We start from the raw sequence: 16,732 nt of genomic DNA on the forward strand, positions 1-16,732 counted from the left end.
TTATTAGTGCAGCTGGGGTGCCAACAGACCCCTTAGGCAACCCATCCAGTAAGTTTCTTTTTTTTTTTGGCCTCGTCGCTATTGAGAAATAGAAGTTAAAAAAAAAAAAAAAGAAACCAAGCCAAAGTTTTATAATTCCTTTTCCATTGGGCAGAATGATACATTTTTACTCTTGAAGAGTTTTGGCCCAGACTGCTATTCAGGTGTCGCGGATGCCCAGTCTCCTGCTAGGCACTGTGGTTTCTCCTGCACACTGATACATATCTATCTGATGTAGCATCTGGTAGAAGGACTACAGTGCCCAGCACAGGTCACGCTATCCAGGAGACCCAGATGTGTTTCATAGCAGCAGTATCAGTAGAGTGAAATTAAAAGCTGAACTCCAGGATAAGCAAGCATTGACATTTCTGTATTCTCCCTCCAATCTTGGTCTGCTTTGAGTATTTCTTTCTGATCTGTGCAGTAATCCGCTGCTAAAACTTGGCCTCTAATGATGTCACTGTTCCATTTACAAGGCAATGGTCTGTAAAGCCATCTGGTGCACACAAAGTGAAATATTCTCTGTGGCCATTGAGTATGATATTTAGAAGAAAATTTTTGTGACCAAAGTTCAACTTTAACATGCAGGAAAAGCAATTAAAACAAATTAAACTTTTTTTTTTTCTTTTTTGTATAGGAGCCCTTTGTTTCATTTGTTTCCCCCTATCTGTTCAGTAGATGGAGAACCTGCAAATACTGTTATTAAGCATATAAGCAAGCATGTAATATTACAATAAAATTACAATCACGCAAACTTCACAATAACTTCAACTTATTCACTGAAAATACACAGGTTTTCCTTTAACCACTTCTCTCCGAGAGACCACATATATGCGGCCCTTTGTAAACACTTTTCTGTACTGAGAGCATGCTCCCCGCACAGTTGCCTTTGGGGACTGGAAATTTCCTGATGCATATTTGCGATCGGAAGCTTTCCGATCATGTGACCACTGTGACTACCAATCACAGTGGTCACATGATCAGAATGCCCACCCGCACCTCCTGGAATTTAAAACTTCTTAAAGCACCAGGAGGCGGTGGAAGGAAGGGATTAAAGTAGAATTTCAGATATGGAGCAGAGATGTCATGCTCTCCACTTAGTTCGATCAGAGAACACTTGACATTAATTGAGAAAATGCAAAGCATTCTCTGAATGGTGGCCATGCGGAGCGGCCAACCACCTGTGTTCAGGAGGCAGGGCAGCCGCTTGGCACGGGACCTGGAATCTGGCGGAGATCAATGGAATGGTGGTTTCTTAGTGATTTGCAGCTTTCAGGGGCATCGGCCAAGTATAGTATATACATAGGTAACGTGGTCAAAGCGGGACCAATATACCTGTATAAATTATCCATACCTTTAATTATCAAGAGCTTCAAGAGAATTAAAATGTATCTCCAACCAAACCTTTAAATTTTGGATAGCATAGGAAGCAGTAAAAACCTGACAAAAGGTCTTAATCCTTCCACATTCTATCCAAAACATTTAAAAAATTGGTTGGACATACACTTGAATATATAGGAAAAGGATGATCCCTATATACAGAGGAAGGGGGTAATGGAATTGGCCACAAAAAAACAGAATTGTCCTTCCACTTTCACACCTCAAGCTAAGCAGATACCTATTTTCATCTGTTTTTGTAGAACTTGATGAAACCATCTCAACTGTTTAGAAGAGCAGGAAAAAACAAATTATCAAGTCTTCACAGGAACTAACCTTTTTGGCTGACAAAGCCAGCTTTTTGGCGGGTGGGGGTGACATGGTGGTCAAAGCTTCACACACACTGGCCAAGGTAGGGGACTTAGATTTTAAAGTGCAGTTTTGCCCCGTCCGATCGGCTTCCATAGGAGGGCTGCAGCAAGGTGATGGAACATTCCTGATTGCGGGGGTGCCCGACACAGATTGGTCATTTAAGAGTGGTTCTTGTGGCTTTCCATTTTTCACCTCTTCCAGTTTTTGGTCGGTGTCTTCCGGGGAGTCAAGGTTTTCGTTAGACGTTTTGGAAGTGGATATTGAGCTCAGGCTGGTGCTATCCCAACTAGACTTGGGATCCTCTTGCATTTTTGCTTCGCTCGCACTCAGAGTTTCGTGAGATGCCTTGAACTTGGCATTGGCAGATTTCTTCACCCGACTCATATGATCATCCAAAAGACAAGGAGAGTAGGACGTTTTCGAGCTGAGTTTTGGAGAAGGGCTGGCACTGAGGGGTCTTGTGCGGGGTACTCCGTTGTGCTCTTTGCTGCTGACCAGAGGATATGTACGGCACACTGGAACCCCAATGTCATCCATATTTGGTGACTTCTTCTCATGTACTCCATCTGGTCTCTGGAAGTGGGATGGCAGAAAATAGAATGTGACAAAAGAAAATAACACCCAGCCAACAGACACAGATGGAGACCTGCTATTTTCTAAGATTTCTTGAAGATTGAAAACTTGAAATTTCTTTAAAGAGAAGTATGGGAATTTAAGAAAATGAACATTTATACTAGGTGGATTCAGCATTGGTTTCATGCTGCCCCTGTCCCTTGCCATCTCTAAGCCCAAGAACCAAGCAATCACATTACCACTGATTAGCCCGGTTCTCACTCTTCAGTGAGCAGAGAGCAGTGACGGTCAGTCACCAGCTTTTTGGAGTGCCCCTCCAGCACTCATTGAAGTGCTGGGCTGTAGAGGGGGTGGGAACAGCTGGCTCAGGCTCTCAGCGGCGCACTGAGAGGCTGAGCCAGCTGCCAGTCAGGCACCTGAGAGTCTGGAACAGCTGATTGACAACAGCCGATAGCGGACTTTAGCCCGCTGTCAACTGAATATTGGTCACAGGAGTGCAAAACAAAGTATACTCCTGTGACCCACAGAAGTATAGCCAAAAGAGCTATGGCCTTTACTTCTCCTTTAAAGGTTTGTTTTCCAGCCCCTCCCACAAAGTCAAAATGAAGGACTTGCAACCAATTTTTGTTTTGCCTACATTTCAACACCAGCTCCCTTCAACTGGCCCAGCAGATTCCACCTATGTATATTCAACCCATGTGACCGATTTCTTCCAAGACGGAAGTCCCTTTAATTTCATAAGTCACCCTGAAAATTACTGATTGCTACTGGTCAGCCAGGGCACTGAAAAGCTACCTTCATAGGTTTAGTGAATCAACTGAACAGAAAATCCAAGGGGCAGCTAGCCCTTATACTGAATGGGCACTGTTTACCTTAGAAATTAAACAGACAAGGTGTGTAGGATTCACTCACTTTCCCAATCAGTGGGGATGACAAGCTTCCATTGGACAGCGTCTTCTTGATAGTTGGAGGAACAGAGCTGGGGCGAGAAATCTGAGCATTTGGCATTTTACACGCCAAACCATCAAGACTCTTTCTGGATTCTGGAAGCCTGCGGAAGAACAGAGATTTCTAACCACATAGAAGAAGCAGAAATGACCAAGTATACCATTTCATTGGTTCAACTTAAAGCAACCTGTGGTGTTGCAAGGCATGCCATCTACAGCACCTTTTCACCCCCCCCCCTTTCTCTCCTCTGCCAATCTATTCATCTGCAAGAAGCAAGAAAATCTGCCCTGTGTAAGTTCAGAGTTACTCAAATAATAGTCTCTATAGTGCTATAGCCCCTCCATATATGACTGCGCAGGTGCTTGAATAGCCCAGAGCTGTCACATTCTATGCGTTAAGGTGAAAAACCTTCTATGCTGCACAATCCGACCAACCCACACTCATTCTTACCTAAGCCTGATCTGATCCAGCAATGTGCACGAGAGCAGCGTCTCTTGCCACTGTCTCCCTTGTTCCTGGGGAGATTGACAGCAGTGGGAGCTACTGGCTACCACTGCTATCAATTAAATTCTGATGTGAGGGAGCGGGCCGAGCTGCCGGCTTTGTGTCAATGGGCACAGACAGGATGGTTTGGGAGCGAGCCCACACGGGTGCCCCCATGGAAAGACTCTTTCTCTTGAACAGGAGGGGCCAGGAGTGCTGGCAGGGGACCCCAGATGAGAAGGATCAAGGTATGGTATTGCATAGAGCAGGTAAGTATAACATATTTAAAAAACTAAAAACCAAACCTTTAACCTCCCTGGCGGTATGATTATTTCAGATTTTTGGTGCTGAAAGCGGTACCATTATTTTGCATGGAAATATGTAGTTTTTTTTATTGTAGGCTGTAATTTTTAGGAATAACTCACTGAAATCTGTCCGAACAAGAGTCTAGTAAACATCCCGGGTATGATAAAATTTGAAACATGAAATCATAAATTATAATTTAATTAATCATAAAAAATAATAATATAATAATATACATTTAATTCAATAATATAATCAAACCGAAAACACTGAAATTTGAAATAGAGCGCCAAGTTCGCACATCACTGAGCAAAGTCGCAAAATCATTTTCAGTGTCTGATGAGGAATTTCCCCCACGAATCATTATCACTCAATTCTGCAAGTGGTTCTGATTTACTATCGTTGTTCTCTAGCTGATCTAAAACTGCTTTTGACCTAAAGGGACACTTTTTGGACGCCATGGACGTTTCTCAGTTTCCAGGCAGAAAAAACAGACAAAATGCAGGCAGGGCACAGGACAAAGCACTCGGGACAAAATGTATGTGAAATGGGTTGAAACAGCAATGTTTTACTATGAAAAATGTGTTTTGAAAAAAATGACATTTTTTAAAATTTTCACATTTCCCGCCGCCAGCGGCGCCCGTACGTCCCGATGTCACAGGGACCGGAACACAGAAGCCGGATGCCGGCATCGGCCTGAGACGCTGCAGGGGACACATCGCGGGAGCGCAGGACAAGGTAAGCTCTGCAGGGACTCCCTATGCAGCGCCGTATGGTAAGCCCAAGTGTAGCTCGGGGTTACCGCTTTTGGCACTGACATTTTACCCCGAGCTACACTCGGGAATACCGCTAGGGAGGTTAATGTCGCTTTGGAGTAACTGTTGCAAGCTGGAGGTTTTTAACGTTGCTCCTAGAGGCATCTGGTGTTTGTTTCTCTGACTTTAAATCCCCCTGCATGTTAGCCTATTTGCCCATGCACAGAGGCATTTAAAAGAGTTTAAAAGCAAGAGCGCTTAGAGACAGGAAAAAAGATCTAACACTAACAAAGCCCTGAAGGAGGAGAAGCCCTGACCCCCTGAAATGCGTTTAACAACGTATGTCATACACTAAATGTAATCAGTGTTCCTCAGCCAGCTGGAGTTTTCAAGACCTCATTCATGCAGCGAGTTCCTCACCTGTCTCCACAATACTCAACATGGACCCTAGACAAGGATTAGATGCAGCAATCCAGAAGTCAAACGGAGAAGTGGAGAGTGCGGCTACAGTGAACATCGATGGGTGGTTGTGGGTGCCCTATCTAGAGAACCTGTCAGTTTGCCATGAATGGGCAAAATGAAATATTCTCTTTAAAGGAAAAGTTCACCTTTGGAACATGTTACCTGTTCAACCTGTTTTTTTTAGGGTGGAATATATAACATATTCCAACAACTTTACCTTCTCCCCCCGATCACCCCTTCCCACTCCCCCAAAGTAGGTAGGGGATCTTCTCTCCACTGCCACAATTTGAAAACAACCTGGGAGTGCGGGACTCTGCTCACATGGCTGCATCATTCATTCAGTTCCCTGTGAATGAATAGACTACAAGTACTTTCAGCCATTGCAGATGATGGCCTGAAGTTCTCAATGAACTGCAAAGGGACTGGTGAGCGCTCTTGTAGTTCACTGATCTTCCTGATCTCTAGTAACTGCCTGTCTGTATGAGGTGCGGGCAGACAGTTATTGTATACTGAGAATCTGCAGGAGCCCAAGATTGCACCTAAAATCAGCTGATCGAGGGTGCAGTGCTCTGCAGGCTCCTAAAGAAAAAAAAAAAAAAAAAGAAAGAAATGATTCACATATATGTGAATTCGATGCGTTTTGAACTGCATCCGATTCGCATGACATGTGAAGCTAAATCCTTTTCTATTGAGCCGGTGTGGGCCGGCTGCAAAAAAAAAAGTATGCTACGATTTTCAGGATGATTCAGGTGCGATTTCCAATGTCATACACTAACAATTCGCATTGGAATTGCACCTGAACCTGTGAACGAAATTGCAGTGGACTCTATTACAAATCGCACTGCAAACCAGCCACAGTCACATGTGAAACCCAGGCTAATAAATGCAATATTTTTTACCTTAAAAAAAATGTGCATTTATTTATTTTTTTCCCCAAAAGGTGAACTTATCCATTAAAGGATAAAAAACCTTTTTTTTTGCTTCTTTGGACAGAGCGGAGAAGAAATAGAACTGTCAGTTTACTGCTTTCTGCACCCTTTAACAACTTGCCGTCCGCCTGCTGTTTATAAACGGCAGGGTGGTGGCAGTCCAGGGGCGGGTTGCCGTTCATAAACAGCACCTGCCTTTTCTAGCTGTGCACGCTCCCTGGGAGCGCGCAGCACCGCGATCCGGTGCCCGCTGTGTCCTCTGGACACAGTGAAACACCGATCGTCGGACGGGACCTCTGTACAAGGTCCCAATCATGTGATCACTGATTGGCCAATCAGTGATCACATGCAAAGTAGTAAGCAAGATGTCACTTGTGACATCATTGCTTACTACGTGTGAAATCTGTAAATGATCACAGAGGTCACATGGTATAAGGCTATTCACAACAGCCTTGTACCATGTGACAAGCTGTGACCAATCACAGCTCACTCAGTACTTCTCAATGACTGCAAGAATGCAGACAGAGAGAAAGAGAAATGATTGCTTTTACATCTTATATGGGTGTAAAAGCAATCAGTGTAAAAAAAAAAAAAATCTTCATCACCCCCCACAAGTAGTACAGTATCACCATGGTGACACTGTACTGCTAGGGTGACAGTATGTAAAAAATAAAAATAAAAAATAAATAAAAATGTAAAAAAAAAATGTTTAAAAATTATAATTTTTGGTTATAAACTAATTTGGATATTTTTTTCTTTTACTAAAAAAATGAAATAAATTTTGGCCAAGATTTATGATGAAATATTATTTATTTGCAAAATTTTATTTAAAAAAACACTTTTTTTCAAAATTTTTGGACTTTTTCATTTACATAGCAAAAAAAATAAAAATCCCAGCGGTGAATAAATACCACCAAAATAAAGCTTTACCTGTCTCAAAAAAATGGTAAAAAATTCATATGGGTACAGTATTGCATGACCGCGCAATTGTCATTCAAAGTGTGATAGCGCTGAAAGCTGAAAATTGCCCTGGACAGGAAGGGGGTAAAAGTGTCCGGACAGGAAGGGGGTAAAAGTGTCCGGACAGGAAGTGGTTAAAGAGACTCACCCTATTTGTCCTATTTATCAGTGAAAGTAAAAGAAAATCCCACATTTTGGGTTGACGTCAGAACAGGGATAGAGGAGAAATCTTCCAATGGGGACACTAGTTACGGTGACGCAGGGATTCCCTTACTGTGGAGGATTCCTCACTTCCCGTTTTGGCTATGGGACAGGAAGTGAAGGAAAATTTACCCAATGGGACACAGATGGCAAAAAAACATGACAGGAGTTTAAACCCTCCCTTACTCGATCCCAAAAAAAAAAAAAAATAAAAAAATAAAAAGGTTTTGCCTTTGGTTACACTTTTATGGACTGCATTATCTTCATCGCAAGATAATACCTCAGTTCCTGGTGTGATTTTTGGGACTGCTGTGAATCCATAGTTTTGCTATATAGTTACCTCAGATAGAAGAGTACGTAGGCCTGCTGATTCAGGACAACCTTGATGTTACTGGCATGAACAAGGGAATCATTCATCTGATACCACTGACCGTTACTGGCCTGGAGAAGAGAAAAATCAACGTCAGACATGTCTGAGAACAGTACCGCCTCATAGCGTGTTGTCTGTAGGCATCCAGTAGACCTGCATAAATCTAGGTCACCGGGTTCCCATAGCAACTAAGGAAGGCAACCTGATGATCAGGAAGGCATTGATGGATTACTGTGGAGGCCAGAGCAGTATTCATTGTCTAGGAAACCCGATCAAGACTGTGCTGATCTTCCCAGACAGAGATAGTTTGATATTAAAAGCTTGTGTTGACCTTTTTTGCCAATTTAAATGAAGCTTAACAGGACATGCTGGCTTTACAGAAACAAAGCACAACACAAAGCAGGTCAAACTTAGCCTATGTACTGCCATGTGTGCTGCTCGGTGAAAGTCAACGGTACGTCAATGACCTGCGTTTAACTTTCATTCCAAACATACATCAAATCTAATAAAACGGCGCCCACTGACATGAGGCCTAAGACTACGTAAGAGATATGTAATACTACTCACTTTCACATAGCAATAGTAGTGTCCAGCATGGCAGCTGTACCCAGAATGCACAAGGACTGCATAGAGAGCATACATAACCGGGTCTCCATTGCACTGAGACATGTATGGACGGATGTTCAAAAATTCTGGGTAACCGACATCCTACAGAAGACAGAAAGTAAGACACAGATGTCATTTATATACATCAGGAATGTTGTCATTTACACTTTTGAAAGTTATTTTTTGTGCGTGTGTATGTATATACAGTATATATAACACACACACACATATATATATTATGTATACATACATACTCTATATTACTATAAGTGACACCGCTCCAAATCATTGGATTCAGGTGTTCCAATCACCTCCATGCACACAGGTGTATATAATCAAGCCCCTAGACATGCAGACTGCTTCTACAAACATTTGTGAAAGAATGGGTCGCCCTCAGGAGCTCAGTGACTCCAAGCGTGGTCCCGTGATAGGTTGTCACCTGTGCAATAAGTCCATCCGTGACATTTCCTGGCTACTAAATATTCCACGTTCAACTGTTAGTGGTATTATCACAAAGTGGAAGCAACTGGGAACAACAGCAACTCAGCCACCAAGTGGTAGGCCACGTCACATGACAGAGGAGGAACAGCGCATGCTGAAGCGCACAGTGAGCAGAAGTCGCCAACTGTCTGCAGAGTCAATAGCTAAAGACCTCCAAACTTGGTGTGGCCTTCAGGTTAGCACAACAACAGTGTGTAGAGAGCTGCATGGAATGGGTTTCCATGGCCGAGCAGCTGCATCCAAGCCTTACATCACCAAGTGCAATGCAAAGTGTTGGATGCTGTAATGTAAAGCACGCCGCCACTGGACTCTAGAGCAGTGGAGACATGTTCTCTGGAGTGACCAATCACGCTTCTCTGTCTGCCAATTTGACAGATGTGTCTGGGTTTGGCAGTTACCAGGAGAACGGTACTTGCCTGACTACAGTCTGCCAAGTGTAAAGTTTGGTGGAGGGGGGATTATGATGTGGGGTTGTTCTTCAGGGGTTGGGCTTGGCCCCTTAGTTCCAGTGAAGGGAACTTTAAAGGCATCATCAGTTGCTCCCAACTTTGTGGGAATAGTTTGGGGATGGCCTCTTCCTGTTCCAACATGACTGCACACCAGTGCACAAAGCAAGGTCCATAAAGACATGGAGGAGCCAGTTTGGGGTGGAGGAACTTGACTGGCCTGCACAGAGTCCTGATCTCAACGCCATAGAACACCTTTAGGATGAATTAGAGCGGAGACTGCGAGCCAGGCCTCCTCCCCCGACATCAGTGCCTGACCTCACAAATGTGCTTCTGGAAGAATGGTCCAACCTTCCCATAGACACCCTCCTAAACCTTGTGGACGGCCTTCCCAGAAGAGTTGAAGCTGTTATAGCTGCAAAGGGCGGGGCCAACTCAATATTGAACCCTACGGACTAAGACTGGGATGCCATTAAAGTGCATGTGCGAGTAAAGGCAGGCCGACCAATACTTTTGCCAATATAGCGTATAAAACATTTAAAGTGACACTAAAAAGGTAACTTCTTCACATTAAAATAATTAACATGTTATTCTCACCTGCTCTATGTAACAGTATTACACAGAGCGACCCCGAGTCTCTTCTTCTTGGGTCCCCCACTGGCGATTTTGGCTTCTCTTTTTCTACGTGTGGCCTCATAGCAAGGTGCTGGCTATGGGGGCATACAACGCGTGCTCGCTCCCAGAGCTGTGGGAGTGTCTATGGAACCATGCTCCACAGACCCACATTGGGGCTTAGCCCCACCCCCGGCTTCCTCCTCACTGATTTTTACTGACAGCAGCAGTAGCCAATGGCTCCTGCTGGTGCTCGGGTCCTGTATGTAAAGGAAGAGAGGGGAGAAGAGATGCAGTCGTGCACAGCACTGGATCTCTTCTCCCCTCTCTCTCCCCCCCTCACACAAGGAAGGGGGAGGACAGAAAACAACAAAACGTTTTTTACCTTAAACTGATTCTAAAGGGTTTTTTATTTTATAACAAACATGTCACACTTACCTGCTCTGTGCAGCGGTTTTGCACAGGGCAGCCCTGATCCTCTACTTTTCGGGTCCCCTGCCAGTGCTCCTAGTTCCTCCCCTTTGACCAGTGGCCCCAATAGCAAGTCGCTTGTTATGGGGGCACTGGTGCGTGCTGGCTCCTGTGCCTCACTCTATGTGTCCATAAGACACAGAGTCACGGCTCAGCACCCCCCCCCCCCACTCTCTCCCTATTGACTCATTGGCTGTAACTGAAAGCAGTGAGAGCAAATGGCATCCACTGCTACAGTTGAACTCCTTAAAAACAACCACACCATCTTTTTCCAGAGCAGCCTGTATTTGTTTTGAGGTCCCCTGTGGGTTTTTCTTTGAATCCCGGACAATTCTTTTGTCAGTTGTGGCTGCAATCTTTCTTGGTCTACCTGACCTTGGCTTGGTATCAAGAGATCCCCGAACTTTCCACTTTATAGGTGATTTAACAGTACTGACTGGCATATTCAAGGCTTTGGACATCTTTTTATGTCCTTTTCCATCTTTATAAAGTTCCATTACCTTGCTACGCAGGACTTTTGACAGTTCTTTTCTTATCCCCATGGCTCAGTATCTAGCCTAATCAGTGCTTCCACGTAAGAGCTAACACACTCATTGACTATTTATACACTGACACTAATTGCAATTTAAAAAGCCACAGATGAGGAACATTAACCTCTAATTGGCATTTTAACCCGTGTGTGTCACCTTGTGTGTCTGTACCAAGCCCAAACATTCCAGGGGGGCGGAGACTTCTGATCCAGGGCATTTAGATGATTTCTGTTATCATTATGATTTAAAAAGGAGCCAAACAACTATGTGATAATAAATTGGCTTCATATGATCATTATCCTTCAATAAAAGAGCATTTTTTTTGGCATGCTCAGTCATATTTTCAATAACAATGCCAAAATTTCACAATTTCTGCCAGGGTATGAAAACTTTTGAGCACAACTGTATGTCTCGGCCAATAATAAGGCAGAGACCCGGGACAGCTGAGGTTCCTGTGCACATCGCTGGATCGAGATCAGGCTCAGGTGACTATGATGGGGGCTTTAGGGGCACACAGAAGGTTTTTTTTACCTTCATGCATAGGACACATGAGAGTAAAAAACCTTCAGCCTTAACAAACCACTTTATTGCAGGGAATTAAAGCAAAACACATTTTGGCCTTTGAACCACTTTAAATTTATTTTACTGACCTTTGTTATTTTGCCACCGCTGAAGTTGGCAAATCGCTTTAGCGACAGTGTGAGAACATTGGAAGCCCGATGAATGCTGAACCTTTTAGTGGCAGGAACCTTCTTCTTACACCTTATAGAGAAGAAATCAACGATTAGATATTTCAGACCTGCACATATGACACGTATGACGCTACGGGGGATATTTATAAAGCAATTAATCTGACAATCTCTGCAGATGGATCTTCTATGTCAGTGGTTCTCAACCTTCCTAATGCCATGACCCTTTAATACAGTTCCTCATGTTGTGGTGACCCCCAACCATAAAATTATTTACCCAGTAATTATAATTCATGAAGTGTCGTTACCTCCAATACTGCTGCTTTCAACACAGCAGCTGCTTTCAACACAGTAGCTGCTTTCAACACAGCAGCTGCTTTCTACACAGTAGCTGCTCTTTACACATTGGAAATATGTGTTTTCCAATGGTCTTAGGTGACCCCTGTGAAAGGGTCGTTCGACCCCCAAAGGGGTCGCGACCCACAGGTTGAGAACCACTGTTCTATGTGCATGTGATTTAAAATGACATAGACTGATTCACCACCAGTGAATGAATGATTATCAAAAGAAAGCCCGCCAGCCACAACATGTGTTAGCTTGAGCCTAAAGATGTTTATAAAAGCCAGCATTTAATATTGCAATAGCAAAAACATAAATATGGGCCATAGCATTAATCAGATGTGGAATACCTAAAAATGTAATAAATGAGGATTGACAAGCAGGCTGAAATAATGGACGAAAATAAAAATAAAAGTAAAAAAAGAAAAGAGAATCATTGCGATGGCCTGCGTAGTCAGTGAATGAACAGCCAATGGTAATCATAAGCTTGCTCTTAACCACTTCCAGTCCGGACACTTTTACCCCCTCCCTGTCCAGGCCAATTTTCAGCTTTCAGTGCTGTCGCACTTTGAATGACAATTGCGCGGTCATGCAACACTGTACTCATATGAATGTTTTAGCATTTTTTTTGAGACAGATAAAGTTTTATTTTGGAGGTATTTATTTACCGCTGGGATTTTTATTTTTTTTTGCTATGTAAATGCAAATGTCCAAAAATTTTGAAAAAAAGTGTTTTTTTTATAAAATTTTGCAAATAAATAGTATTTCTTCATAAATCTTGGCCAAAATTTATTCCGTTATCTTTTTAGTAAAATAAAAACCCAAATTAGTTTATAAACAAAATTATAATTTTTAAACATTTTTTTTTTTTTCTATATTATTATTTATGGGGGTTTTTTTACATACTGTCACCCGAGCAGTACAGTGTTACCATGGTAGCACTGTACTACTTGGGGGGGGTGAAGATTTTTTTTTTTTTTTTTTTTTTTTACACTGATTGCTTTTACACCCATAAAGGCTGTAAAAGCAATCATTTCTCCTTCTCTCTGGCTGCATTCTTGCAGCCATTGAGAAATGCTGTGATTGGTCAACGCTTGTCACATGGTACAAGGCTGCTGTGAATAGTCTTGTACCATGTGACCTCTGTGATCATTCACAGATTTCACACGTAGTAAGCAATGATGTCACAAGTGACATCTTGCTTACTACTCTTCATGTGATCACTGATTGGCCAATCAGTGATCACATGATCGGGACCTCGCACAGAGGTCCCGTCCGACGATCGGTGTTCCACTGTGTCAGGGAGCCCGCACAAGCAGGGTGTCGGGAGGCCGTTTATAAACGGCCACCCGCCCCTGCACTGCCACCGTCCGGCTGTTTATAAACAATGGCCGGACGGGAGGTGGTTAAAGCCTTGGTGCTTGTTTAATTGCCTCCAAAATAAGTGCGGAGAAAAAAAAATAAGCAAAGATGGACCGTCTTAATTAAAATCCAATTCCAAGAAACAAGTGAAATCAGTGAGCTGCTAATACATCCCAGCAGAAATACATCCCAGCAGATTACACCCGTGCTAAAATCAGAAAGTTCACTCAATTTACTACAAAGAGCCCCTGTCACTGTGGTTCCTCCCACCGGCTCATTTACCACTACAGGACATGGTGGGAGGACGCACAACAGTTAGCGAATGGAGCAAGTCTTCAATACACCTACGGGTTCATGTACATTGCAGCTGCTAAACTGACGTTCAGGAGCTGTTCAGCGTTTTTTTCAGCAGCCCCTGAACTCTCCCTAATGTTTTCCTATGTGTCCATGTACACATCATCGTTTACAGGCAGTTGAGTTGACAGTCGTTTTTTTGAACGCACCAAAACTGCATTCAGGAGTAATTTTACCGGCGTGCCAAACACTTGTAAACGTGGTTAACGCGCTTGCGTTTATAAGCAAATATTTAACTGTTCCATGTCCAGATGCTGTCCAGAGCCTTTTCTCATAATCAGAAATGCATGTAAAGCGTTTTCCATGTATTCAAATGGACCCGGTACACCAGTGCAGTCAGTTCCAGGTTTCGCGTGAAGGAATAAATGGTAGAACATGCCGCTTTATGCTCATGATGGGATCCATAGTGAATACAACCAGAAAAGACAGGTCATTTCAACACATACTGCTCTCTCTGCTTCTGCTCTCTCTCAAAATGTCTGAAATAGTTGACTTTTTACTATTTTTCAGTGCATTCTGGGCATTTTGGAAGGTCTCCTGAGGTTATCTTTTAAAAACGCTCCTAAACGCAAACATGCATAAATGCGGTATGCAAACGTGGCTACACTGACGTTTTTAAACTATGTTTTCCAGCAGTCAGTTTCCATCGTTCAGAAGAGTTTTCCACACGCCCCGTGTACATGAGCCCTAAGAGTACTTCAGCTTTTCAACACAGGGGGCACTGGAAAGGTAACCCTCCTTTTACAGATGGGCCCGTTTACACCAGTGGGCGCATTTTGGTGCATATAAGTTACAAAACACTACATTTAACTTTATGCACAACAACATTGTAACGCATTGCTGGGAATTGTGTTGCAAACAAAATGCAGACACGGTGTGATCAGGGCACACAGAAAACAACTGTCCTTGTGTTGAGCAAAGCAACTGGTATGAATGACCCCTAAAGAATACGTTCAGGCAAAATTTTTTTTTTTTTTTTTTAAGTTTGCATAGAGTAGGGAAAAATTTAGACCCCGTGTCTGGTTGTTACGGTCAGTAGAAGTGTACATCCAGAAGCTTATGTAGTGTAACATCCCATCTCTCTGCTTACTGCTTCACCAATCACATCCAAACGTCCACAACGAGTTTGACTAGTGGCTGTGATAGCACTGCAAGGAGGGTGTTCCAGCATCTCCAGCAGAAGTTATTACAGAGAAAAGAGTCGGGTAGACTGGTGCATTGCAGCACTATTTATATGAAAAACCGCGCTGTGGTCCCCGCATTTCCAGTATTAGGGCGGCTTCACTCTGCCTCTGTGCGATCCCGCAGTGCTTCAGGCAAAGCGCAACTAACCTGTGTTCATCGTGCAGGTTAGTTGCACTTTCCCATAGACTTCTATGACGTCTCGAGGTTTTGGTGTGGTTTCAGAAAGCACACAAAAGATACAACATTCAGGAGTTCTGATGCGCTTTCTGAAAAGCACCAAAATTGCAAGACATCATAGAAGTCTACAGGAAAGTACAACTAACCTGCAGAAAATCTGTGGGTTAGCTGCACTTCAGCAAAATCGCAGCGGGCAGTGTGAACCCACCCTTAAGGTCTCAGGTGTAAAGCAGCGGTAATGCCACATTTATAAACAACAGCGCACAGGACCCCTAAAGCAACCAAAGCTCCGTTCAAATGGGGGAACAGGAGGTGAACCACCTTTGATGTTACATGTTAAAGTCACATAACTGGCCTCTTCTCAGGGAGTGCTTACTACAACACAACCCCCGCTTCACATCTATGCGGCCGTGCGGGCTGCGTTTTGCACAGGCACGAGAGCCCATTCATTTGAATGAACTCCTGTGACACACAGGGAAGAAGTCCCTGCACTTCTTTGGAAAACGCAGCCAGCACGGCAACCTCGGTTCCCAATACAGTTGTGTTTTCCAATGCAGGCAGCATACCATTAGAACTAATGGCACCCGCCCGCAGGTCCGCATTTCTCTGTGTGGGTGGTGCGGCTGCACGGATTTTCATGTGGATCCGCAGTGGCACCAACCGCACAGATGTGAACCTTGGGTAAGATTCCATGGGGTAGATTAATGCAGGCCATAGACGGTTCGTTTATCAGCCGATTTTTCGTTTGAAAGAATAATCGGCCGATTTTTGCACTGTTAGTGGGGCAATGGCATCGGACAATTTTCACAGTTCCTCCTCATTTGTATTATCGGTCATGCTGAAAAATTTGTGAAAAAAGGTCGATTTTTGCAATCATTGGTGGCAACAAAAATGTTTCGTTTTTCGGACAAAAAAAATCGGCCAATAAACGAACCATCTATCGCCTGCATTACTAAAGCTGGTTCACTCAGAATCTGGTGCAGCTGTGCATGGTAGCCAATCAGTTTGTAACCTCAGCTTGTTCAATTAAGCTTTAGCAATAAAACCTGGAAGCTGATTGGTTTCCATGCAAAAGTGCACGAGATTCTGAGTGAACCAGCTTTAGTAAATAAACCCCCATGGGACACCACAGGCTTCATCATGCAGCCCACATTTTTGAAATGGCTCATAAAATGCAGGAATAGTGTGCAGCATCTATCACAGTTTCCTGTGGAGTACCTACTATATATAGGCCCCTATAATTTTCTGTTCTTGTTGGAGTGTACCTTATATATATAAAAAAAAAAAAAAAAAATCAATGAGAAGAAACTTATATACTCCCAGAAGCCAGGTGTGAAAATCACTTCTTTAAGTTTAGATCAGTGGTTCTCAACCTTCCTAATGCCGTGACCCTTTAATACAGTTCCTCCTGTTGTGGTGACCCCCAACCATAAAATTATTTTTGTTGCTACTTCATAACTGTAATTTTGCTACTACTATGAATTGTAATGTAAATATCCGATATGCAGGATGTATTTTCATTTTTATAAATTGAACATAATTAAAGCAGTGATTAATCACAAATATTTTTTGCAGTATTTGATGATTTTACATTTACATAGTAATTAGAATTCATGAAGTGTCGTTTTACCTCCAATACTGCTGCTTTCAACACAGTAGCAGCTTTCTACACAGTAGCTGCTTTCTAC

General features: G+C 43.1%; 1 protein-coding gene across 1 annotated transcript in view; it reads right to left on the minus strand.

Moving 5' to 3' along the window:
• The window catches only part of USP36 (ubiquitin specific peptidase 36), a 66,426-nt gene that overhangs the window by 29,718 nt on the left and 19,976 nt on the right, over positions 1-16,732 (minus strand). The window contains exons 9-13 of the mRNA XM_089671983.1: positions 11,589-11,700; positions 8,340-8,480; positions 7,743-7,843; positions 3,274-3,412; positions 1,753-2,361 (exon numbers count right to left, since the gene is read on the minus strand). Coding sequence (XP_089528109.1) covers positions 1,753-2,361; positions 3,274-3,412; positions 7,743-7,843; positions 8,340-8,480; positions 11,589-11,700 — 1,102 coding nt within the window. The remainder of the gene's footprint in view (positions 1-1,752; positions 2,362-3,273; positions 3,413-7,742; positions 7,844-8,339; positions 8,481-11,588; positions 11,701-16,732) is intronic.

Source organism: Staurois parvus, unplaced genomic scaffold (genome assembly GCF_062004578.1).
Source record: "Staurois parvus isolate SC_StPar_1 unplaced genomic scaffold, SC_StPar_1.0 ptg000003l, whole genome shotgun sequence".
Taxonomy (NCBI): Eukaryota; Metazoa; Chordata; class Amphibia; order Anura; family Ranidae; genus Staurois; species Staurois parvus.